Here is a 24,498-nt window from a genome sequence, read left to right as displayed (position 1 = left end):
AACTTGGAGCTTCCACTCTGTGTTGCCGCTGGTGCTTTGCTCGGAATGGAGGAGAGGAATAGACTCTGCAGATACTGAGCCCACTGGCTCTTGAGGTCAGTGCATGGACTGAGGCAGCACTGCTCATCATCAGAGCCAAGTGTGCAGCCTGGAGAGAACATTGCCCTACAACTTCAGGAAATGTGTCCCTCCACCTGCCTACCAGGTCTCAACCGACGGAGATGGAGAGGACCAGAGAGGTAAGCAGAACCAAGGCTTCCATGTGGTCCAAGAAGTACATCCTTGTTCTCTGCAAAGACTTTGTGGTGTTCATAGTGCCTGCAATCCAATGCCCAGGAATTACACTAGACAATATCTTCTCTCTTCATAACCTCTCATGACCAACCTCCTCAGATACACTATTCCTCAAATCTTGTGTACCTTCTCTGCCAATCATCATGTTATGTGCAAAGAGCTCAGGATGAAAGACACTGTAATTTACTGTTAGAGGTTGACAGCTATAGATCCAGCTCTGCTCTTCAGTCAACAATGTGACCATTTCTCTGAGCTTCAGTCTCCAATAGAGAAAGAGAAATTGTTGTGCCTACCTCCCAGTTCACTGAATACTGTTTTAAAATTATCTCTGGGATTAGCAGTCCTACCCTGAGAGACTAGAGCTCTGGAATGCAATGTGGAAACCTCCACTCCACTGTGGGAAAAGGGCAGCAATGGAAAGGGTTGGGGTCCAGGTCTTTGGAACGACCTCTATCAGTGACCATGAAATCTCTTACATCCAACCTCCACTTGGACAAGCCTCAGGGAATGCTTTCATATCTAAAACGGTTCTCCTTGTAGCCGTGGCTATGTCCTGAATAAGAGTCATCTTTTCCTAGTTTGTAGCCCCATGAAGGGAGAGTGAAGGGTCCTGTCTATTTCTATAGTGCATACAAGAGAGACAAGGCCTGGGAATGAGGAATTGGCAAGTGGCTGGGGTCCCAGAGATTCACTCAGTTTTGTTCTCACAGCCTGAAGTGTTTTTTTTTTCTGTTTATTTTTGTTGTTATTGTTTTTAAGCAAACCTGGAACTGGACTCTGTGGGTTATAAAAGAAGAGAACATGAGGATAGGAGGGCATGTTGAGAGGCTGCAGGGGAGTAGGAGGAGGATATGATCGAAATACATTATATACACATGTGATATTGTCAAAGAATAAGTAAAAATCTTCTTTAGGGGCTGGAGAGATGGCTCAGCAGTTAAGAGCCCCCTTTGTTCTTGGAGAGGATCTGGACCTGGTTCCCAGCACCCACATGATGGCTGACAACTGTCTCTAACGCCATTCAGGGGCTCTAACACTCTTCACAGGCACTGCATGCATGTAGTGCACAGACAGATATGCAAACATAATACCCATATTGATAAAGTTAAAATAAATATTTAAAAAAAGACAAAAATATTAAAAATATTCTTTAAAAATGTTACCACTTGCTGCTGATACTGTGTCATTTGCCTGTCTTCTTGACTACTTTCTACTTTTTAGTCCATAGTAGATACCAATATTCCAACCCTTCAGAGACCCACTCCACAAGAACCTAGCAAAAACACCTTGGCGAACACGTTTATTTAATATGGGGTGGGGTATTGCTGTCTCTGTCAGTGTGTATAGGGTGGTAGGGAGACAACCAGAGGGACTTCTGAAGTAAGAGGCTGTTCTGGCCCAGGCTGGGGATCAGAGAGCAGACTGAAGGTGTAAGGGGGGAGGGTGTGTTAAGGATTAGGGTGAAGCTCTGCACACATCCTTGGGACCAGTCTAGGCCCACCCAGTCACCAAAGCAAGAACCGAATAAATAAAGTGCAACCGTGGGGTTGGGGAGGAAGGGAAGGGCACTGGGCACACCCACGCCCACAGCCCACATTCAGTGCTGCTGGGTCTGGCCCACCTCTTAGCCAGACCCTCTTGTCCAATCACCCCTATGTCCGTCCCTCCATGAGTCAAGCAGGGCCCTTGTGCAGCTACTGGAGGTATCGATAGGCCTTAAAGCAGTGGTTGCCAGCATCAGCTACTACCACGTGGCCATCCGAGGTCAATGCCAAGCCCTGTGGGCCATACAGTGGCTCTGCAGATGTGTTGATATAGGACAGGAAGGAACCAGAGCTGTCGAATACCTGGGGAAGACGTGGAGAATGAAAGCAGAAGTAAAGTCAGGAAGAGAAGAGTCTGTGTGGGGAAAGACAGAGGCACAGAGAGAGCCTCACTCTCAAGCCATCCCTGGGCCTAGCTCACCTGTATGCGGCTGTTGCCCCAGTCGGCCACGATGATGTTCCCATTGGAATCCACAGCTACTCCCGTGGGGGCATTGAACTGTCCATTGCCCTCACCGTGCGAGCCAAATTTGAAGAGGAATTCTCCATCAGCACTGTACACCTGGTGGGGGAAGGGGCTAGGGACTAGGGACCTGATCTCAGGCAGAGGGCAAGGCTTTGGAGAGTGGGGCGAATTCTCAGATCTGCAGCTTATCCCAGAAATTCTTCCCAGGGATCACACTGTGTATCCCACTGCCCAGATGATGCTTCCCTGGTGGAGTGGTACTTCCCATTTCTCTATTTTGACACTGCCACCCTTCAGGGACAGACCATTCTCCATTCCTCCTCAGCTTGGGTCTGTCTCAAGTCTGTCTTTCATATACATACCGCTGTACCTGTCTCAAGGTCTGGGTGCTCTCATTTCTCATCTAGACTGCTTTCTCTAGCACTGCCTGAAATTCCTAAAGCACTCCCCACAGCTCTTACAAAGGGAGCCAGCCCTTCACAGGGCACACAGGGCTCAACCTTACCTTGCAGCAGCGGACCTATTCTGAAGTACCCAGAGCACCATAAATGTTTCCAGAGCACCATAAGTGATGTCAATTTCCATTTAGCATCTCCTCCCCCACCCCCTAAAATATAGGGTAGCACATACACCAGGTAGACCTTGAACTGCTGATCTGTTTGCCTCCACCTCCAAGTACTGGGATTGCTGGTGTGTATCATCACAACTAACCTATTCTGTGTCCTTTGCCTCACACTCCCTCCTTCTCTATCTTTCAGTTAATTCTACTGGTGCTTTAGGTCTTCCCTTATATCAAAGCCTTTTGCTCAACCCTCCCACAGTTCCCTGTACGTATCCCAGAGCCTATCACTTCAGATTCTAATTTCCTGGTTGTCTCCTCTACTCTGACCTACTAAAACCAAGATGACAAGGAGTGTGTTTGTTTTGCTTACACCGAATCCTCAGCTTCCAGCATAGTGCCTGGGACAGAGTAGCCATACCATAAATGTTTATTGGTTCAATGAAGGATTTCAAGAAGGCTTGAAAGAAGAAGGAAAGGAGAAAGGAGTTTTTTGAAGAGGAGAGGTGTGGGACAGTGGTCATGGAGGGGGAGGGCACTGACCTTCACTGAATGGTTATGGAAATCCGTTACTACAATCTCATTCTTGTTGTTCACAGCCACAAAGTGGGGCCCTGAGAACAGAAAGTAGGGGTGGGGGGTTAAAGCATTAAGTTGAGGCACTCCATCAGGTGAGGAGTAGGATCTCTGGGAGGGGTGAGAGACCCTGTCTCTGGGAGGATGGAACTAGGTAGTAGGAAAGGGGAATTAGGGTCAAGATATAGAAGGTGTCTTTATAACAGGAGGACCCTGGGAAAGTCTATGGAACTGGAACATCTGGATCTTGGGGTTGTTTTCTTATACCTGCAAAGTGGCGGTCAGTGGCCCCACGGCCTCCAAAACGCCCAACAAGCTTGCCATTGGGCTGGAAGGTGAAGACACAGCATGATTTGTTATCCACCACAATGATATGTCCATTCCGGTCCACAGCCACTCCCTTGGGTCCCATGAGGCGGCCAGCTCCAATCTTGGTCTATAGGAAAGTCATACCATAAAGGACTTTATCCTGACTGGTATAGTAGGGAGTAAGGTCTTAGCCTGGTATCAAAGCAGAATCTTGAGCTGGTGCTAGACCACTTCAGGGCCTGACCTAGTAATACAGCCATCTGAGCAGGTCACCAGGAGTTTAGAGTACAGTAATGGCAAGCTTCTCACCTTGAACTTGCCCTCAGGAGAGAAGATGCTGACCCAACGGTTGTCATAGTCTGCCACAATAATGTCTCCATTGGTGTCTACTGCCACACCCGTAGGACGCTGTAGTTGCCCAGGTGAGCGCCCACGGACCCCAAATCGGAACTTGAACTGGCCCTCGTTGGAGAAGACCTGGAGTAGAGGAGCAAGGGAGGGCGCAGGGAGGAGGGAACACTGTGGGTACAAAGGAAAGGGCGCTGGGTCCTAGCAAGATCCCCTTTATTCAGCCACTCAACAAGTATGTGCTGACACCATGACAGGGGTAGAGGAATCTTATGAGAGCTACCTTAAGGACGTGCAGTACAGGTGTGAAGGGGAGTGTGAAAACACAAAAGGGACCAAGGGTATGGTGGGGAAAGGTACCGAGAGAAGGAATATGTGAGCCAACAGCCAATAAAGATATCAATTGATGAACCATCTAGAACAATCTGTGAAAGGTACAGAGGCTAACTAGCATGAGCCCTGTTTGAGGACCTCACTGGTGTGGCTGGAGTAATCAATAGGAATTACATTTGCCCTGGCTATAATTAAGAGCCACAGACAACTTATGGCCAGAGAAGCAACAAGATCAGATCTACTTTTACAGAAGTAGTCTAACAGGAAGGAGTCAGGACTGGAAGCTAGCTAACCAGTTAGAAGCTGAAGCAGGAATCTAGATGACAAACGATGAAGGTTTGGACCAAGGAAGCAGAGGATCTAGAGGGAAGCAGATGGATTCACAAGAAATACAGGAGAAAGACCCAACAGAATTTCACAACCAACTGGAAAGGGGCAGGTAGGGAGAGTTGACAAGAATTGTTCTATTCGGGTTATAGGCTGACAAGGCAGCCTTTCTTCTGGACAGAATAATCCTTTTTTAAGTTTTTTATGTGTATGGGTGTTTTTGCCTTCCTGTATCTCTATAAACCACCAATGCAGGTATCCATGGAGGCCAGAAGAGGGAACTAGATCTCCTGAAACTGGAGTAATAAACAACTGTGAGCTGCCATATGGTTGCTGGGAATTGAACCCTGGTTCTCTGGAACAGCAGTCAGTGAACTTAACCACTGAGCCAACTCTCTAGTCCTCTAGAATGAATCCTTCAATCTCCCCTTCTCCTACTTCTTCATCTTAGCCTCACAAGATGCTAAGATCTCTTTATCCTAAACTGTCTCTGTGAATCTTTTCCTCTTAGATCACAGCTTCTAATCTAACAGCCCCATTACTCACTGCAGAATTTGCATACACTCTACTTTGTTATAGCCTCTGAGGACACAAGATAGATGGATTAGAGCCAAGAAGCTACCACAGAAAGCTCAAGTTTCTGAGCCTTGGACTTGATGTTCAGTTCAACCCTACTCTCTCCTTCATGGGCTGGGCCTCCCAGGAATAGATCTTCCAGACCTGTTATAACACAGCATATCACGTCTCCTGACATGGACCTTGTAGCAAGCCTTCACCTGGTCAGCCTGTATACCACTTTGGATCTGCACTAATCCTTTGCAAAGTCAGAACTGTCAGCAGGAGAAATGAAGTACCAGAGGGTAAAGACCAGATGGAACTAAAAGGAACAGGTAGGTCAGCAGTGAGGTGGTCCATGACCTCCCCCTGCTGGCAGCTTCAGACATTCTCTCAGATGTGATATTCAGACCCACAGTGGGGTCTGGGAAGCCTCAGTCTTCCCATCCTTTCTCACACCTCCTACTAGAACTGGGCAACTCCTATTAGAATTCTAAATTTCCAGGTCACTTCTTCAGAGTTTCCACTTTGTTCAAATTGATACATACATGTAAAGTTAGGGCCCTACAGTATGCACTTTATAGCTTTCTTTGTAACAACTGTCACTTTGTAGCTGTATCTGTGACCTCTCTCTTCTAAGGCTGTAAGCCCTGTTTGGAGCTGGTGCTGCGTCTGTTTTGTCTGCCACTGCATTTTCAGTTGTGTGTAGTTTCTGGCATCCACCAAGCATTCAACCAACAAAAGAATGCCCAATTCAATCTCAGGCCTGAACTCGATGGACAGATCCATTTGGAAGCAACACAGCAGCCTCAAAATTCAATAGGGATAGAAGCGAACTCTTCAACTTAAAAGGGGCCTGCTTCTTAATGGGAGCCCTGCGCATGCAGCCCACCAAGTCCCCCCATTCTCCAACCCATTTCTCTTTACCATGACATTTGGTACTCAGTAAAAGCTGCCACACTGTTTCTTTCACAGCACTAGAATTTGCTGGACTCTTCATTTGGCCTCTACATCTCTCTCCTAGACCTGGCAACATAAGTAGATCTCTGACTTCAAGGACTTCAATGGAAATGAAAACAAAAAGAGACAACAGACAAAACCAACAAACCAACCCAGAGAAGGAAAAGTGTGAAAACTACCACAGCGAAGGACTGGGGGAGGTCAGAGGGGAATGTGATCAGCACACAGCATAAAGAATGTTCCCAGAAAAAGCTCATCAACATTTTTGGACTAAGGCAATGATTCAATGCCAAATATTTACAAATTAAGTTATTCATTAAAAATCATAAAGTATTTTCTTGCTGTTGCGTGTGTGTGTCTGTGTGTGTGTGCGCGCGCTCTGTCAGCAGGGTTCCACCCTGCCTGATTGAACAAACTCACAAGAATCCACAGCTTCATAAGCAATAGGGGCGGGGTCATATCTTATCAGTCCCGAGTAGCCCAGAGTAAATGCTCAGCTTTGGAATCCAAGAAGCTTCCAGCAGCTCTGATGTCAGGGTGGACTTGGGAATGGAGACTTGAGCAAGGACTGTTACAGAATAGCTGGTGACTGGAAGAGAGGACTATGCCAGGACTCTCATAGCCCTTCACTAGACGGTCAGGCAGCACCAGTGTTTCTGCATGTGTGCTAAGTGCCCAAATGTTTGCACAACGTGACAGATGTCCACAGATCTCAACCTTTGTACTAGAAAGTACCTCTAGCTTAAGGGGAAAACGGGGCAGGAGGTTTAAAGGTGATCCTGAGTAGAATCCCAGCATCACTCCAGAGATTTCAAGTTTCCCTTCATCATCTAGGCTGGCCTCAAATCCCTTCCTGGGTTTCTCTGTTCCTCTACCCTAAGAAAAACAGTGAGCCAACAGGCCTAATAATCTGGCTGCAAGAGTTTCTGCTAGGTGGAGTGGAGTCAGGAAGTTACAGAGAATGACAAGAAAGGCAGAGCTGGATTCATGACAAGGCTACTCAGGCAGGGTCAAGAAATTCAAAGCTGTTTTAAAATAAGGATCTTCAGGGTTAAGGTTTAGCTGCCCAATAATACATTTCTGAGAACTGAGGTGCACGGTAGCAAATCTTACAGGGTAAAATCAAAATTCTACAATCATTTCCAAAACAATTTACAATGTGACCTCAGCCACCTCAAGTTCCGAGCAGCAAGCCTCTTGGAGCCGGGATGAGATGGGAGCTTCCCGCTCCAGCACTTTCTCACCTTCTTGCCTTTGCTTACAGTCCGTACCCAGACAATGATGTAGTTAACAACAGCTAGGTGTTAGGTACAGTACATTTAATACTCTCAACAATCCTGAGAAATGAGTCTCCTAATTTTACACATTAGTTAACTATAGTGCCAAGAGGTCACATGACTTGCTAGTACAGGGAGAGCCAAGATTCGAGCTGAGGTATCTGGTTTCAGGGCCTAGGCACTCAATCACTACACTGTCTGCCACACTCGTGCCCACTGTGCTAGGATCAGTGCTTTCTGCAAGGGATGTAGAGAAGAGAAGCTATGCTTTCTGGAGAAGCTATGCTTCCTGGTTGTAGTGAGGAGCCTGCAGTACATAGAGACCATAAACACTGAGTATAACTGATGCCTAAATAAGCTGCGAGAGGCATAAGGAAAAGAAAGACAGGCACAAGCCACTTGAGGTTGTGTGCTACCCTCTTGCTGATGAAAGGCACTCTAGCCAACCAGATGGCCGCATTCTCCAGGCAGATAACATGTACTCTGGAGCCAGGCTGGTATGCTGGAAGATAGCTGAGAAGGGCAGATCTGCAAGCTGAACACTAAGACAAAGCAGACCAGCAAGCAGAAAGCTAAAGAGCAGAGAAAGAAAGGAGCCGCAGGTCTAGGAGCTTACACAGTCATAGCATGGCCGGAAGGGAGCGGCCACAAGCACAGGAACCCTGGCCCGGATTGAAGGTCCAGGGCACTATTTTGGCTTGAGTGGGCAAGAGATGCTTTGATCCACTGCTCTTTAAAGACAGTATTGACTATGGGTTTCATCTTCCAGGAGGGAACCTGGAAGGCCACAGAGAGTGAGTCCTTTCTGGTACTGAAGGAGCTAGGTAAACAGGCTTACCTGAATACACTGGTTGTTGCTGTCTGCTACCACTATGCGGCCACTGCTAGCAGCGGACACACCTTGTAAATTGGTGAATTCACCCTTCTCCCTTCCACGACTGCCTGTGGGTAAGAGAAGAGACGGGAAACATGAATGAATGCTGAGATCAGTTTGAGCCTCACTCCCCTCCTCCCCAAGCCTCCTGCCTGAGCCAGCCCCCACCACCCTTCCCTGGGCCCTCACCAGCCCCTCCCTTCACCCTTCATTTAACTCTGCCCTTAGCCTTCATCTGGCTCTGTGCTTGGCCCTCTTACCAACACGAAAGACGAGTTCATCCTCAATTGGATTGTCCTTCCGTTTGCCACCAGTGCTGTACATGGAGCTCGGCCTACGTACTGCCTTCTGGCGCACATGACTGCCAGGACCACCGGGAGACTTGACCCGGCGCTTCACATCATCTGGTGAAGGTGGCAGGTCTCCGGGTCGCAGGGCACGCACTCGGAAAGGGCTGCCACGAACCGGCTGTCCATAGAGCAGCACTGAGAGGAGCAGGTCACCTTCTGTGCGTGCAGTGTACACCAGCTCATATGTGCCATTTTTGTGGTCCACCACCGGTACTGTAAGGCGCACGCCATCAGGGCCAGTGATCTCTGCACACAACTCTGCACTGCCTGTGCGTACCAGTCGCCCATCTTTGTCTTTGGTGGTGACAGTGAGTGAAGCAGGCTGGCCAACCAGTGCCTGGCGCAGGCCCTCACCCGTGGCCACTGTCTCGTGTGCTGTAGCACTGGTGGTGAGCAGTGCACCCAGATTGAGCACCGATCTCCGCAGCCCATCTACTTCAAGGACCAGTTCCAGCTGTGCATTCTCATGTGGCCTTTCTGGGAAGGCCTGAGCTGCCAGAGCAGCCAGCCTCTCTCGCATGTGCTTTCTTACTAGCAAAACCTCAGGGGCAGAGCCCAGTCTCAGTGCCTGCTCTGCAAAGCTGCAGCTACTGCCAATGTGTTCCTGACCCTGGCGCAGTGTGTCTAACTGTGTCTGTAGCACCTGTTGAAGAAGTAGAGGAACAGTGAGTGTGCAGACTGGAAAAAAGAAAGGCGCTGGATTACTGATGAGCTTGTAGTAGCATGGGAGGAAAGAAAGACAGAGATCCATGTGGACAGGGAGACAGATAACCACAGCAATGACAGACCATGTCAACGCATGTGGACAGGGAGGCAGATGACCACTGCAACAACAGACCATGTCAACGCATGTGGACAGGGAGGCAGATGACCACAGCAATGACAGACCATGTCAATGCATGTGGACAGGGAGACAGATGACCACAGCAATGATAGACCATGTCAACACATGTGGACAGGGAGGCAGATGACCACTGCAATGACAGACCATGTCAACACATGTGGACAGGGAGGCAGATGACCACTGCAATGACAGACCATGTCAACGCATGTGGACAGGGAGACAGATGACCACAGCAATGACAGACTATGTCCAGAGGCAAAAGGAAGACTGGAGAAAAAGGAAACCTTATGAGGACAATGGAGGCAGTAAGACCATCTCATCACAGATCATGGTTAGCAAAGGTGACCCGACGCACCTTCTGCTTGGCCCCACAAATGCTTTCCAAGTCGCTGACCAGAGCCTGCTTGCGCTGCTGCAGAGCTTGCTCCAGGTCCTCAAAGGCTGCACTTATCTGGGCCAGGGCCTCTGCCTTGCGCTCTTGCAGCTGCTGGCTGATGCCCCCAACCAAGGCGATAGCTGCAGACAGCTGTGGCAATCTGAGGAGGTGAAACATCTCATACCAGGATGGCTGGAGGGTGTCCTGGCCAAATCAGGCCTCTTCAAAGAGGGCCTCGCTATCGTCCTCTGGGAGATCCTCTACTTGACTTCATTTCTGTCTTCCATTTCTGCCTTTCCCAGACCCTTTCTTTCCCCTCCCCAGGCCCCTGGCCTGCCCCTGCTGGGGCACCAGTCCCCAGAAGATGCCTACCGGCCACGCACAGCTTCAAGCTGGCGCTGCAGAGCTGCCTTGTGCTGCTCCACCACGTCCCGCAACAGCACTGTGCCATGTTCACGGTGCTCCCCTGCGCGGCACTCACCACACATGGCAGTCTCACAGGCCTCACAGTAAAACTCCATCGTCTGGTGGTACAAGGGCTCCTGTGAGGCAACAGCCACACTGCACTTCTTTGTCCCCTCCCCTTGGGCCCTCTTCAACCCTGCAGAGCCCGTCACCCACCACCACCCTACCCTCATCACCTCTCCTTCTCCTCCCACCCCAAGTCCTGGCCTCACTGGGCCTCGCTTGGGCCCACCTTGCCTTCATGGTTGGGGCAGGAGAGAGGGCGGCCAGCCACTGCGCTGAGGGGGTGGGGGTCTTCAGGGTCGTGGGCCCCATCAGGTGCCTGCTGCATGGCCTCCATGAGGCTGCTGATGAAGAAGTTGTTTTGTAGGGCTGAGACACCCTGTTCTGGGAGGATGGATGTCTGCCGGCACACTGGACAGGACAGTGTCAGGCTCTGAGGTGGGATGTAGTTCTGGAGGCATCTGGCCAAGGAAAAGGGAGAGTCAAAAGGGGAGTGGCAAAGTGCCCCTCAGAGATGCCTAACCCCTTTACACAGACATGCAATTAAGATTTCATTTTGAAGCATCTTTGTGTGGTGTACACAGGCCTCATCCACCAGCAGGTGCTAAAAGGCCTCTGAGGACTGAGCAGAAATGCATCCCTGAGAACAGACGCGTCTACATTCCTCTGCTTGAACAAACAAAGGCTCACCTTTCACAGGTGTTTACCAAACCTCCTCAAGAAAATATGTAATGAGCCCTCATCCCGCTAGTCCTGGCCCCTTTAGCTCATTAAACATTTACCAACTGCTTATTCTTGCCAAATTTGTGCCAAGCTCTGGAAATAAAAAAATAAAACACAGTGCCAGCTTTTAAAATAGTTCTAGTCTTCAGAGAGATAAACAAAGACACAGAATTAGAGTCTAAAGATTAAAGACATTGGTTCTAGAGCTAGTGTGCCTCAGCCCAATCTCCAGGCCAGGAACCTGATCCACTCATGACCCCTGACAAGTTACTTTCACGAACCAAGGAGTCTTCCCTTATAAGATGGCGACAGTACAGAATTCTGTCACACGGGATTAAATGTAAACAGCCTGCTTACATGTAAGGGGGATTAAATGTAAAGCCTGCCCACAAAAGCACAGTGCACAGAGAGCAGAGGATCTAGGAAGTGCACATGGCTCAGGTGGGTGGAGACAAGGCCACACTTCAGAGGTCAAGGAAACCTGTGTGGAGCAATAACTGTTGGGCCAAGCAGGGAAAGGTGGAGGGAGGGAAGAAGGGTACAGAAAGCATTTTAGCAGGACGGGGCAGCAATGGATGCCAAGAGAAGAGGAGCCCAGCCGCGGGTCACAGCAGCAGCCAACAGTCACAGGAGGGCGAATCTGAGGGAAACATGACAGCAGATAAGGCGGTGGCACCACCACAGAGTCATCATTTACCAAGGACATGTGTGTTAGATGCTATGCTTTGTACTTCATGGGACAGGGCACAGAACGGCGAGTGGTCAGAGTAAAAACGCTAGTGAGCGTTGGAGCCTAGTTTGAAATGCAGAGCAAGTATGTGTTTAACTGACACACTCAGGATATTCCAGGCAGGACGTGAGATAGACCTGGATTCGCGTTATGAGTGGGAACACATTTACATTGAAGAAACAGGACCAGGTGTGGCAGCACACACCTATCATCCCAGCACTCTGGAGATGGAGTAAGAGAACGGCCTCGATGACACCATCAGCCAGGGCGATGCAATGAGACCCAGCTGGGGTTGGTGGTGGAAGACCAGATATAGGGAGTAAGAGGAAAGAAGGGCAGAGGCGATGCAGTCAATGACAAGTAGATATGGGGAGGAGAGAGACCACTCTTAACCGGCTCCCGGCCTCCTAGCTTAGGCATCTCAGTGATGGTGACACACATCAAAATGAAACATACAGAACAGCACTGTTGAGAAGGGAGGTTAAGAGACAGAGATGGGGGGCATCAACATCAGCCCAGACAGAGGAGGATGGCAGAGAAGATGTAGACACTGGTAAGAGAGGGACAAAGAATTCAGCAAAGATCAACACGAAGAGCAGAGGGCACGGGTGGAGAGGCTGGAGGAGTGACTGTGTCCAGTCAGACATGGGTCCGTCCGGAGGAGGGAATGACTCACAGAGTGGGAAGTGGCTCAAGAGTGGAAAGTGTACACTGCATTTGGCAACCATGAGGAGCCTTTTCTCTGGGAAGGTGACAGCAACGGCTGCTGCCGGGGAGAAATCTGAATGATTCAAGTTGAAGGGTGGAGGGGGGCTGGGCAGTTGAGTGGGAAGGGATTGAAGGACTGGACGGTGCTGCAAGGAGACAAGAGGACAGTTCTTCTCTGCTAATAAGAGTACTTCATTTAATTTTGCAGTCCATCCTATCTACTACCAAGCCACATCTTCAGCTCACTATAATGGGGATCTGAGCTTCTCTTTAAGCTAAAGTTAGCAGTAGAGAGGAAGCGAAGCACAAGACTAGGAAACCAGAAAGACAATGTCTTGGGGATGGTGGGAGGCTTGGTTGGCCTAAAGGGGAGGCATGAACCCCATCCTTTGGTAGGGGGAAGGAACACAGGAAGGGTGGCTTTAGTGGCGCACAGGGACAGTGTCAGAATAAGGGTGGCAAACGTCTCAGGTGGGCTCAACCACAGAGTGAAGACTGGAGGAGTAAGGGACGATGGTGGCTGGGATTAGTCACCGAGGGAGGGAAGCATGATTACTAGAAGCAGACAGTAGACTGAAGGCGGCCGTGCTTGGAGATGGTGAATCTCCAGAGGAAAGATACCCACGGTGCAAACTGTCCTGTATCCCAGACTCTTCTCTTGCCTATGCCTTCTGTTCTTAATTAAAATGTAACAAACATTACATGTCGGGTATGATCTTGAGTGCTTTACAAATAATAACTGGTTTTTCTGTGACCTACTTCTCCCTGATGTCCCTCCCAGTAGAGTGGTTTTTGTTTCATGCTCCACATTCCTTAGGGCCAGAAGGTGGGGTTGACTCCTCCTTCTTCCCAACTGGAACATTCTATGTGTCTGCAGCTCCTTTGAAGCTGCTCTCTTCTGCCTATGCCCACCCCCTACCGTTGCTGCTGTCTCCGCTGACCTAGGAGTTGTTTCTTCACTTACTGAAGTACTTTTCCTGACTCAACTCTTCTACCCCCCTCTCGCTCCCTCCCGTTCTGCACTGTTCTCAGAGGTTCTGACGTCAACAGATGACCTATCTCCATCATGGCCTCTTCATCCTTACTGCCTCACCACCAAGCTTGTCCTTCACCTCATCCATCCACTCACATCCTCCCACTACCTCCCACATCTCATCAACCACCACCTCTCGACTCTGAAACCTGTCCCTAATGATGCTCAGCCCACTGTCCTAGCTCTACTCCTTCCATCACCTTGAAGTTGGTGGATAACTCCTACTGGTCAACATCCCTGGACTGCCACAATTTCTAACTGGTCTTGTTTCTTCTCTTGCGCCTTTAAAATTCACTCTCAATACAACTAGTGAGCTTTTTAAAAAGTTCAGTTCAGCCTGACATGATGGCACACACCTGTAATCACAGCACTTGGGGAGCTGAGGCAAGAGGACCACCTGTTTAGCACCAGCCTGGGCTACACAGAGACTCTCGATTCCACCACTTTCTAGCTCCTGCCTCACTCACCAGCCTCCAGGGCCTTCTCTTCTGGTCTCTTGTTTGCTTGTACTTGTTTATTATTATTTACTTCTTTTCCTTGTTATTATTTGCATTTTTTCTCTTTGAGTCTCACTACATAGCCCCTCTGGCCTCCAAACTGACAAGAACTAAAGGTTCATTCCACCACATCCAGATTTATTTCCTAAGGCAAAGATTTTTCTATTGCTAGCACCCTTCTCTTCTCTCATATCCCTGTTATATGTTGGGTAGCCTTGGCTATATTCCTTTGTAACTGAATGACTCAACCTTGGTTTTCTCCTCGCTAAGTAGGAATGATGTATCTTTTGGAGCTGGGAAGATGTCTCAGCTGGTAAGAGGACTTGCTATGCAAACATGAAGGCTTGAATTTGAATCTCCAGTAGCCAAACTATAAGCCAGGCATAGCTGCACATGCCTATAACCCTAGCATTGGAGGTGATGGAGACAGCAGATCCCAGGAACCCACTGGCCAACCAACCTAACCAAACAAGGAGCTTCAACAAAACACCTCATTTTAAGGCAATAAGGCAGACAGTAATAAAGGAAGACACCTGATATCTTCCTCTGGTTTTTACATGACATATGTGAACTCACACACCTAGAAAATGCACCCACTCATACACCATACATAGCCAAGAAAAAAAAATAATGCATCTTAAGTAAAATAACACATGTAAACCACGTAGAAAATCCATGGCCAACTGTAAGCAGTCACTAAGTATTTCCCCCAAGAGTGCTCAGTGGTCTAGGCATACAAGCGCAGAGGCATCCAGTTACAGCTGTGACACAGCACTGAGACTCTGTGACATAGGGAAGCCAGGGGGAGGCGGCACGTGGGAAGAATGGGAGCAGCCGAGGAGTCTAGGCTTTAGAGCGAGTCAAAGGTGTCACAGAAGTAGCAGGGTGGAAGGAGCTAGTAGAGGAAGGGCTGGAGTTCACAATCATGGAAGTACTACTTTCCAGAGTCAGACAAAGTGAGGTCCATGGGCTGATGGAACAATCTGAATGAGCAAGGAGACCAAGACTTTGCCCACTGGAAACAGGAAGAAGATAGTAAAGGTGGAATCTCAAAGGGCATGGCTGTCAGGGAAGCAGGAGATAGATGGAAAGTTTGGAGAGACTCTGGTAAGGAAACCTGGGGACAATGACATCTAAGACATAGCCATGAGATTGGAGGTCAGAGAAAAAATGCTGCCAAAACACGTGAGCATGCAGAAAACAATGCAGGGGCCTTGAGTGGTTCTCAGGTAAGATGACTTTCCTAATGGGCTTACGGAGCCCACCTCCCAGACCATGGCTAATCATTCACTATGCTCCAGCTTCACGGGGTTTCTCATAGGCCCCTTATCCAACACATTCCCCAGGCCACATGGCCTAGCTGAGTTTTCCATTCTGCCTAGCCTGCTCTTAAACTCCCTTTACCTAACTCCTGGGATGCACAGGATTCAACAAACTTTAATAGATTACTAAGCTCACACAGTTGAATACTGCACCTACAGAATTTACTGTGAGTGTAACTCACGGGTCTAAATGCAGCTCTATAAATATCTGATTGCTACCTCCCTCACTTTACTACAAACCCTCAAATCATAAAGATCATGTCTGTAGGGCTGGATAAGATGGTGAAGCACATGCCTTCAATCCCAGCACTTGGGAGGCAAAGAGGAACAGATCTCTGTGCATTCAAGGCCAGCCTGCTGACGTACATAGTGAATTCCAGGATACACATGGCTATACAGTGGGATCTTGTCTCAATAAATCCATTTTTTTCCTCCTTAGTGCATACTCAATCACTTGGATAGGGCCTGATACATAGCAGTTACTCAATAAAGGAATAGTAGGAGAACAAGGCAGGATGTGTAGGAGCCTAGAGGCTGTGCAGCACTGCCTTTCACTTAGTGCCTCAGAACAGGTAGGGAAGAACAAACCTAACTTCAAATATCCATCCCTCCATCAGTTACAAACTACGCTGGCCCCAGTGTGGCTTGGGAGTCTCAGTGCTGATTTCTTCTCTGGCCGCATTGAGATGTGGGAAGGAGCCGACAAAGCCTGATTCTAGGCAACTCTCTGACCCAGTGTCCGAAGCTCCTGATCCTCTCATAGCTTACTGCAACCAAATCCTTGTCTCCTGCAGGATGGCGTTCATTTGTCCTCTCTCTCATGTATGCACACTTCCCTTGTTTATAACATAGGTTTTCCTTGGGGTGGGGGGGGGGAAGGAAGGGGCTGCAAGGTCCTTATCCCCCTCCAGTAGCTCTCCTCACCTTTCACAGAAGGTATGTAGACAAGGCAGAACTTTGGGGCACCGGTATCGATCCAGGCAGATACTGCATACCAGAAACTGCTTGTCCATTGGCTGCACCTCCGGGCCAGGGCTGTCTTCCCTCTTTGCCATGGTGACCACAGATGGTTCCTGCCACTCACACCAGCCTGTGTACAGAGAAACAGTGAGCAGCAGGGAAGCCAGCAGTCCCTCTCCCCCTCTCCCCACCAGATTCCTGCAGAGAAATGTGCCCCTTTCCTCCCTGCAGGGACAGGACAAGGTGGTGGCTGAAGTGCGTGGGCTGAGTGATTCCTGAGCATGGATGGCACTGTTTTAGAGCACAGATTTGGGGTTACACTGGATTTTAAAGGCCCTCTTTTGACAGTTTGGTGACTCTGGATCATTCTTATCTACAAGCCTCAGTTTCTAATTCTTTTTTTTTTTTTTTTGGTCTTTCGAGACAGGGTTTCTCCTCTGTGTAGTTCTGGCTGTTCTGGAACTCACTCTGTAGACCAGGCTGGCCTCGAACTCAGAAATCCACCTGTCTCTGCCTCCCAAGTGCTGGGATTAAAGGCGTGCGCCACCACTGCCCGGCTTCAGTTTCTAATTCTTAATAATGCAAATACTAACTCCCATCTCACACGCTCATTTTAAGAGCCTGAGACAGGTACACGTCAAGTGCACACACAGTACAGGGATAAATTTGCACTGACACCCCAACTCTTATTCTGCTCAGTGCCTCCATCCAGCCTCTAAGAGTCTTTCAGGTAGCCCATCCCCACACCACTTAGCACAACTGCCTGGGGGTGCACTCTTCGCCACCCCATCAGTATTAAAGTTAAGGATGACTCCCAAGCACTCCTTTCTCCCAAATCCCAAACTGTTGCCCCATCCCAGGCTGCCCAAGTTCTCTACTAGGATGCAGTAACTGATGCTCTGCTCTTAAGCCTGTGCCTTCCCATGCTCTGCCCCTTCTAACCAGAGCGAGTTTTCTGAACACAGATTTGACCCTACCATTTGACCTCTTCTTCAGTGGCTCTCCACTGTCCAGAGGAGAAAATCCTTAAACTGGCCCTAGAGGCTGAGTAGCAACACTTCTCGCTCAACCTCTGGCCTCATAACATCTGATCTGTCATCGTGGTTTCACTTCCTAGAAAACTCCATGTTCTCTTTGTTTCTGTAGTTAGACATTCTGATCCCCTCTGCCTTCGATATTCCCTTGCCTAGCTTTCATGTAAACATCACTTCCTTTAGGGAGGCCGGACTTTCCAAAGTCAGCGTTAGGTGCCGCCCGTACCTTGTATTCTCTCCATCCTAGACCTTACCCTATCATAGAGTTGTGTCACTTCTCTGTTCCCTTCCTATGCCATGGTCCTGAAAGCAGACATAATATTTTACTTCTCCATTTCTAAGACTTAGCAAGGGGTGTGTCACAAAGGGTGATCTATCTTTACTAAATTGGATAACTAATTCAAAATATGTATTTAGTAAGTGCCTGCTGTGCACAGACACTGGAAATGTCTGAGCAAAGGTGAGGAAGGGACAGTGGGCAGCTGGGTATGGTGGTGCACACCTTTAATCCCAGCATGTGGCAGGCAGAGGCAGGTAGGTCTCTGTGAGGTTAAGGCCATGAGTTCCAGGATAGCCAGAGCTATATAGAGACCAGTTCTCAAAAACAACAATGAGAAGAAAGTATTATAAGTAACAAGTAGATACACAATTGCCCATAGGTGGCAAGGAGTACTATGAAGGAAAAAACGATGTGATGAGAAATAAAATTCTTTACTGAGTGATGACAAAGGGCTCTGCAAGCAGAGAATGTAAGTAGGGGTGCTGGTGGGAAAGGTGGGGAGACTTGGCAGGGCTGAAACAAAAGGACATGAACATTCTTGGGAGAAGGCTCATACTTACAGGGACCATGTGCTTAAAGCAAAGTGGATGCCAGCAAGCACTAAGTGAGAGGACACAGAGATTACAAAGGACTAAGAACATTACTTTATCCTAAGATAAGCAAAGGGATGAGGCAACTTACAAAGGAAGGAAAACAAACCAGAACGCTCTTCTGGTGTAACAATTATGGAGGAACAGAAGGTGGAACAGAGTGAGTGAGGTCACCAGGAAACTACCCCAATTCTTCAGGTGACAGTGTTACAGAGCCAGAGACAGAAAGGTAAACTAATGCAAGTAATGTCTGTGAGGTTAAATCAGGACAGTGCCATAGACTGGATGTCAGAGGGGAAAGGGGGACATTGATAACAACCCCCCAGTTTCTCAACTGAGCAATTAGAGGGCCACGGATAGACAGGAAGAGCCTAAGGTGTGGGGCAGGAGCTGTCTGAGGGAATGCTGTTTCAGACGAGGTAAGTTTGAAGTACGGACATGATGTCCAGGTGGAGCTGTTAAGCGAGAAACAATGCAGGCACTCGAGAGAAGTCAGGGTTTGTTATTGATTTGGAATCACTAGCATATTCATGGCCCTTAAAGCAGAAGAATGGATGAGAGGCTGTCTTGGGACAGAAAGTGGAGAGTGATAGTGGGTGGGGTGAAATAGGTTATAGACTAGAAGTGTTCACTATGTTTGACTATGGTGGAGTGGTTCAGCTCAGTGATGAGCAGGTGAAGTTAACAAAGGAGGTGTAGACAATCCGTGGCAGACAGTTATCCATGAAGAGGCTAAAAAACAGGCAGTGACTAGGCAGATCACCACTGCTGTGCCCCACCTCATGCTCCACGAGCTTCTTTAAGACAATGAATGAATAACAGCCCAAAGGCCTCTTCTGGTTTGAGAAGTATGGGAAGAAAGCTAAAGTGCATTTGTGCAGTGTGTATGTGCTGGTGGCTGTGGGAAGGTAAGGAAGGACTCACTTGAGAAACTTCCCTCCTGATGTGGGCACTGACATTTTGGGGGACTTAATACCAGGGCATCATTAGAGGGAGGGAGGGCAGCTTGGGGGCTAGCAGGGCAGGGAGGCTGGAGGCAGGCTGAAGCTTCAGTCTGTAAATGGCAAGACTGGGAGGTAGAGTACCAGGAGCAGCTGAGCCAGGCTCAGGCTGGGGCAGCTGGATGTTAGGCTCCACCCCTCTTTAAACCCAGGGGATCTCCCAGCCTGTCACACAGAAGTAGGAACTGGGCTCTGTCCAAGGACCAACAGCTCCTCCCTCCCTTCCCCTTCCTGCTTCAGCTTCCCACTCTGATACACGGGGCATCACATCTGCTGTGGCTATGCCCCAGCCTGAATCTAGGATTCGACAGACTGATTCCCTAAACTCTTCCAGCTCCTAGGTCACCTCTCTATTCTAGAGATCACGCCTCCAACAGGCCAGGACTCAACTGGGCTGTTTATCACCAGACAGTTGGAGGATTCTGGATACAGAACTAGGATGCAACCTCCTTCCTTGGGCAGCTTCATCCCGTATCCCACCCATCTCTTTGATGGCTCAGTTCTAAAGGCACTTCAGTCCTCATCCAGCATTCAGCGGACACCTCTGCTGGGATACAAAGATAAATGAACACAGCTGAGCATTCATGGATTCCACAATCGAATAAACAGACTTCTGCAATGCAGTGTGGTGACAAGCACAAGGAAACAGATTGTTCTAGGAGTGCAAAGAAAAGTCCCTGACCTGGACGTGGGGCAGGGATGGGCTCGGAGGATTGGAGATTGAGGATGAGTAAGTTACAGAGTACATGCTACCTTCTGCCTCTGGAAGCTGCATCACTTGCTGTGGCAGGAGAGGGCTAACAAATGAGATGCAGAGCTAAGCAGGCGCTACACCACACAGTGCTTTGTTGCCCTTATTAAGGACTTTAGACTTTACCCCCTTCCCTGCTAGGGGATTAAGGCTTTATCCAAAGTGCAAAGGAAAAGTTTGGTGGTGGTTGGTGGGTGGGGGTTAAGCCCAGAATGACAAAAGTAGATTTTTGATTGCTGTGTGGAAAATACAGAGGTCAAGAGTGGAAGTTTAAGAAACTGGCCTGAGGAGGGTGGTTGCTAGGGGAGGCCAAAATAGTTTTCATACATAGAAACCAATAGATCCTGGTAACTGGTTGGTTTCTATGAAGAGACAGGGTAGAAGAAGGAATAAGAAATGGTTACTAGTTTTCCAGTTTAGAAACTGGAAATTTTTAGATGACAAGATATAAGTCCAGCATGTAGCAAAATGACTCCACAGTACTCATGGGACACAGCTGAAGTGGAATGATCCAGCTGTTCGTTAGAACGGCAACCCAAGTGTAGGAAAGAGAAGACATAGATTTAGACTTCTTTGGTAGAGGAATATCTCTGAAGCCACAGTGAAGAGGATAACACCAGGGTGGAGTGAGAAAGGAGAGCCTGCAACTCAGCCCCCAGGAACACCAACATTTAAGATAAAGGCTCAGAATGAAAAGTCTGCAGAGAAGATTGAGAAGGTATCGGAGACAGGAATGGCAGAGAGGAAGCAAGTTATCTGGAGTCCAAGGGAGAAGAGAGCCTCACCACAGAGGCAGTGATTGTCACTGTGAAATAAAAGAGACCCCGTGATTTAAAGGCCACAGGGAAGCTGCTCTGGACTCAAGGAGTGTAGTGTCTGCGAGCTGGAGAAGTCAGACTCCGAGAGTTAAGTTGATTTTAAACAAATGAAGACAATTAGCACTGAATGAACGAGATGCTGGACATACAGGGAGAAAATATGTTTCAAAGCTTTTCAGTTTCTCCAGATTCTCAAGCATCCAACTTCCCCCTCCGTGTTCTCCTCCAGTCACACAACATTCCCACCAGGGAGGATTTACACAGCTGTGATCTGGAAGTGACCACAGGCATTGTTGAGGTGTGTATGGGTGTAGGGAGTCAGCTAGGCTCACCTGCTAAAAAGACCCATGCCTACTCACTAGCCTCCAGGTAGGTTTGATCATTTGAGGCTCAGAAAAATAACAAATGTCTGTAGATTGTAGCCTTTGGGCTTTCTCCAAAAGAAAGGAAACAACAATGGATGGGGAAAGCCCTAGGACCTGAGCAACCCTTCCCTTTTCAGGGAAGGGAAATGATGAAATTCACATTACTACTCTCCTCCACTAATGCCTGACAGTGTAGGTACAAGAAATGTCCCTGGACACATTCTACAGCAAGCCCTTCATCTAGGAACCAGACACACAAAGTTGGATCAAGTGGCTCCCTACTTTTTTACCTGTGGGAAACTGATAAGGACCATGAGACTGACATGTCCAAAATACTAGGGCAGGACGTTTCTAACATGGTAGAGAATGAAAAAAAGGAAGAGATGTTTGAACTGGATCTTAGGAAAACATGAGTTTGATAGGTACCTTGGGAAAACTGCATAAAAGAACAGAAATATGAAACATTTACAAACAGACTCGTAGTGTAAAAGACCCCAAAGGGAAGCATCTGAGTTCCATGGTTTCCGATCTAAGTACCTCATCGGTGCCCCCCCCCCCCTCCGCCGCCTGTTTCTTACACATTTAGTTCATGGGGCTTTGCTTCGGGGTCTCTTCTCTGTTTACATACTCTGTCTGGGTAGTCTCATTATTTGCCACAGTCCTAATTCCCATCCCAGTCTAACAAGCCTCAATACCTTGTGCTGAAAGACTCCCTTGAATTCAAGACCTGTACATCTAATTGCCCTTCTGGACATCTTCGCCTGGATGATGAACAGGAATAGTCCCAAGCTGAACTCCCTTCCTCCTGACCTTCTCCTCCTGCTGTGCCTCTCCTCTCCATAAAAGATGCAGCCATCCCCACCCCCATCAGCCAAAACCCAGGTAATCTCAACTCTAACTTTTCTCTCACCTCCACATACAAGGTTGATGTAACCTTGATGCAAAAATATGCTCAAGTTTAAAAAGGCAAGAGATGTACCCATTAGGGCTGGGGTCCCCATGACCCTATATACCTGTGCATATATTTATGCATACATAATAACAATAATAATCAAAGAAAAAGAGGCTATCAACTTAAAGATGAGCATGGGAAGGGTTAGTAGGAGCATAACTGGGAGAGGCTGGAGGGAGGGAAGGGAGGAGCAAAGTGATGTAATTCTATTTTAATTTAAAATGTATTTTTTTAAGCCATGAAATTTAGGATCCAGTAACTCTACCAAACAAGATAATATCTAAGCAACTTTTTACCCCATACCCATATTTGTACAATGGGAGGTAGAGGGTCGTCTTGTTTTAAAAAACCAAGGCTCCTTCAGACTGCAATGTGCCATGACTAGATCCCAACGCAACTACCTTGATGATTTGACTGCTAATTTCCATTACATGGTTAAGCATGTCAGAGAGTGCTCACAGGCTGTCCCTCCTCTTGCTCTCCAAAATAAATGTTTCCTGAGCTTGTCACCCGTGGCACTCACTCTCAGGACTCTTCTCTATAGCAATCACATGTCTCCTGAACATAGGGGGTACTATCCCACCTATGGTTCTTTTTTCTCAAGTTCTATTAGCAGAAATGCCACTGTCCCCTAAGCAGCTGAGTTGATAACTACCATATAGACAGTACTCAATAGATTCTGTCACTCAATAGTGACAGAAGAGTTATGTTTAAACTCTGCAGGTCCCTCTCAGCAAAGAGAAGCAAAATCAAAAGCAGAAACAAGACAAAGGGACAATTCCAAGGAGAGAGACCTCTATAACACAAGGTAGCTTCCCACAGCATAAGTAGTGCTCTCTCACTGGTGGCATCCAAGCCGAGGGAGGCAGGGCACCTGTCAGGCCTGCAGCTCACATTCCAGTTCTGCAGCAAACCAGACCCCTGCTTAAGAGATAGGCACTGATGTGCTGCACAGTGTGGCTAGAGACCTGGAAAACCACTGCACCCGCCCTGAAATCTCAGATCTTCCCTCTGGAGTAAGTCCTGGGTTTTTGTGGTCCACATTGGACTGCCACACCAGGAACGTGCACAGGGCCTGCCTTTTTTTTTTTTTTTTTTCTTCTTCTTCAGTCAGAATGACCTCCCTGGGGTGCAGCCTGCCCTTCCAACCTGCAAAACCATCTGTCCCTGCAGGTTTGTGGCCCAGGTTCTGAAACCAAGTCCAGGAGGAAGGAGGTGGGAACCAGGGAGGGGACAGGAGTCCTCCAGTCAGGGCGCAGGCTGAGGGAGAACTAGAGGGGTCTTTTCCTACAAGAAACAGCCTCTGCAGGAAGCTTCCTGTCCAGCAAGCAGTGCCCGCATCGGAGGAAGGATGTCCTCCATCCTGGCTGGTGGGCTTATTGGTGCCTAAGGAGGACGGAGAAGGGAGCAGGGGTGGAGGCGTCTGCACCCGGGAGAAAGGAACCCTTCGGACGACCGGGGCCACAAAATTCCAGAGTGCCAATCCGCAACCCCACCCACCCACCCCCACCACCATCGGCCGCAGCTTTCGGTACCCTCCGCCAACACACAGGTTCCCAAAACCCGCGCTCCTAAAATGAACCATCACCCATCCACCCGCGCCTCCCCCCACCACACCGCCCGCAAACATGGACCTCACGTGAGCAGCCACAGCCCAAAGAATCCCCCGCTGCTCTCACAGACACGGACACGCCTCACGTGGACAGAGATAGGAACAGCTTTTGAAAAGCATCTGCGCCCCCACCCAAAGACGCTCGGACCCATACACCGCCGCTAGCACCAGGACCCGCACCCCGAAACACAAGAGGACTAGACGCACCCTTGGGGCCCGCGCGGCGCACTCACGGCGTGGGAGCAGGATGGGAGGGCAAGGCCCGGACTGCAGCCACTCGGAGCGGCCCGCAGCGCTGCCCCCGCTGCCAGCGCCCGTCCGCCCGGCCCTGCCCGCGGCGCCGCCCCACGTCCCGCGCCTCCTTCTGTCCCCGCGCCGGCGCCGCCGCCGCTGCCGCCGGACCCGTCGCACAGGCCGGAGGGAGGGGCCGGGGCGGGGCTGCGGACCAGTCGGGGGAGGGGGCGACTCCGTAGCCGAAGGCCCGCCCCAGCCACACCCCCACCCTCTCCAGGCCACGCCCGCTAGCCCCTCCGCCCCTGCGGCTCCTGGCGCTCCCTCTGCGGTGCGGTTGGGAGCTGACAAACAGATCCCGGATCCTAGATCCGGGATCCTCGCCTGCTGCCTCCGGTTCACGAGGCCTAAGTGATAGTGGCACTTGGTGC

At 49.2% G+C, this 24,498-nt stretch overlaps 1 protein-coding gene across 4 annotated transcripts; it reads right to left on the bottom strand.

Annotated features, from left to right (window-relative positions):
* Positions 1-1,579: 1,579 nt before the first annotated feature.
* Trim3 (tripartite motif containing 3) lies at positions 1,580-24,244 on the bottom strand. 4 transcript variants are annotated; one of them, XM_028775572.1, is made up of 12 exons: positions 24,044-24,244; positions 16,398-16,563; positions 10,690-10,921; positions 10,365-10,534; positions 9,972-10,152; positions 8,683-9,415; positions 8,387-8,490; positions 4,058-4,225; positions 3,707-3,875; positions 3,407-3,477; positions 2,260-2,400; positions 1,580-2,141 (listed from the first exon to the last, which is right to left on the bottom strand). In XM_028775572.1, exons 2-12 carry the CDS (start codon positions 16,526-16,528, stop codon positions 1,989-1,991), a joined length of 2,253 nt encoding a protein of 750 aa, XP_028631405.1. In that variant the 5' UTR covers positions 16,529-16,563; positions 24,044-24,244; the 3' UTR covers positions 1,580-1,988. The 4 variants fall into 4 exon arrangements, with proteins under 4 accessions (XP_028631405.1, XP_028631407.1, XP_028631409.1 ...); XM_028775574.1 differs by having other exon boundaries at positions 10,365-10,516; XM_028775576.1 differs by having other exon boundaries at positions 10,365-10,516; positions 24,070-24,238.
* Between the last annotated feature and the right edge of the window lie 254 nt (positions 24,245-24,498).

This window comes from Grammomys surdaster, unplaced genomic scaffold, assembly GCF_004785775.1.
Source record: "Grammomys surdaster isolate TR1022 unplaced genomic scaffold, NIH_TR_1.0 256, whole genome shotgun sequence".
NCBI classification, from domain to species: Eukaryota; Metazoa; Chordata; class Mammalia; order Rodentia; family Muridae; genus Grammomys; species Grammomys surdaster.
Note: the sequence above shows the minus strand (reverse complement) of the source record. Positions and strands in the feature narration are given on the sequence as shown.

Coding starts and splice junctions, on each gene's coding strand:
- Trim3 (XM_028775572.1), bottom strand. CDS start 16,528: ATGGCAAAGAGGGAAGACAGCCCTGGCCCGGAGGTGCAGCCAATGGAC. Junction 10,535..10,689: donor GCCCCAACCATGAAGGCAAG/GTGGGCCCAAGC, acceptor GTTGCCTCACAG/GAGCCCTTGTACCACCAGAC. Junction 10,153..10,364: donor CTTGAAGCTGTGCGTGGCCG/GTAGGCATCTTC, acceptor TCACCTCCTCAG/ATTGCCACAGCTGTCTGCAG.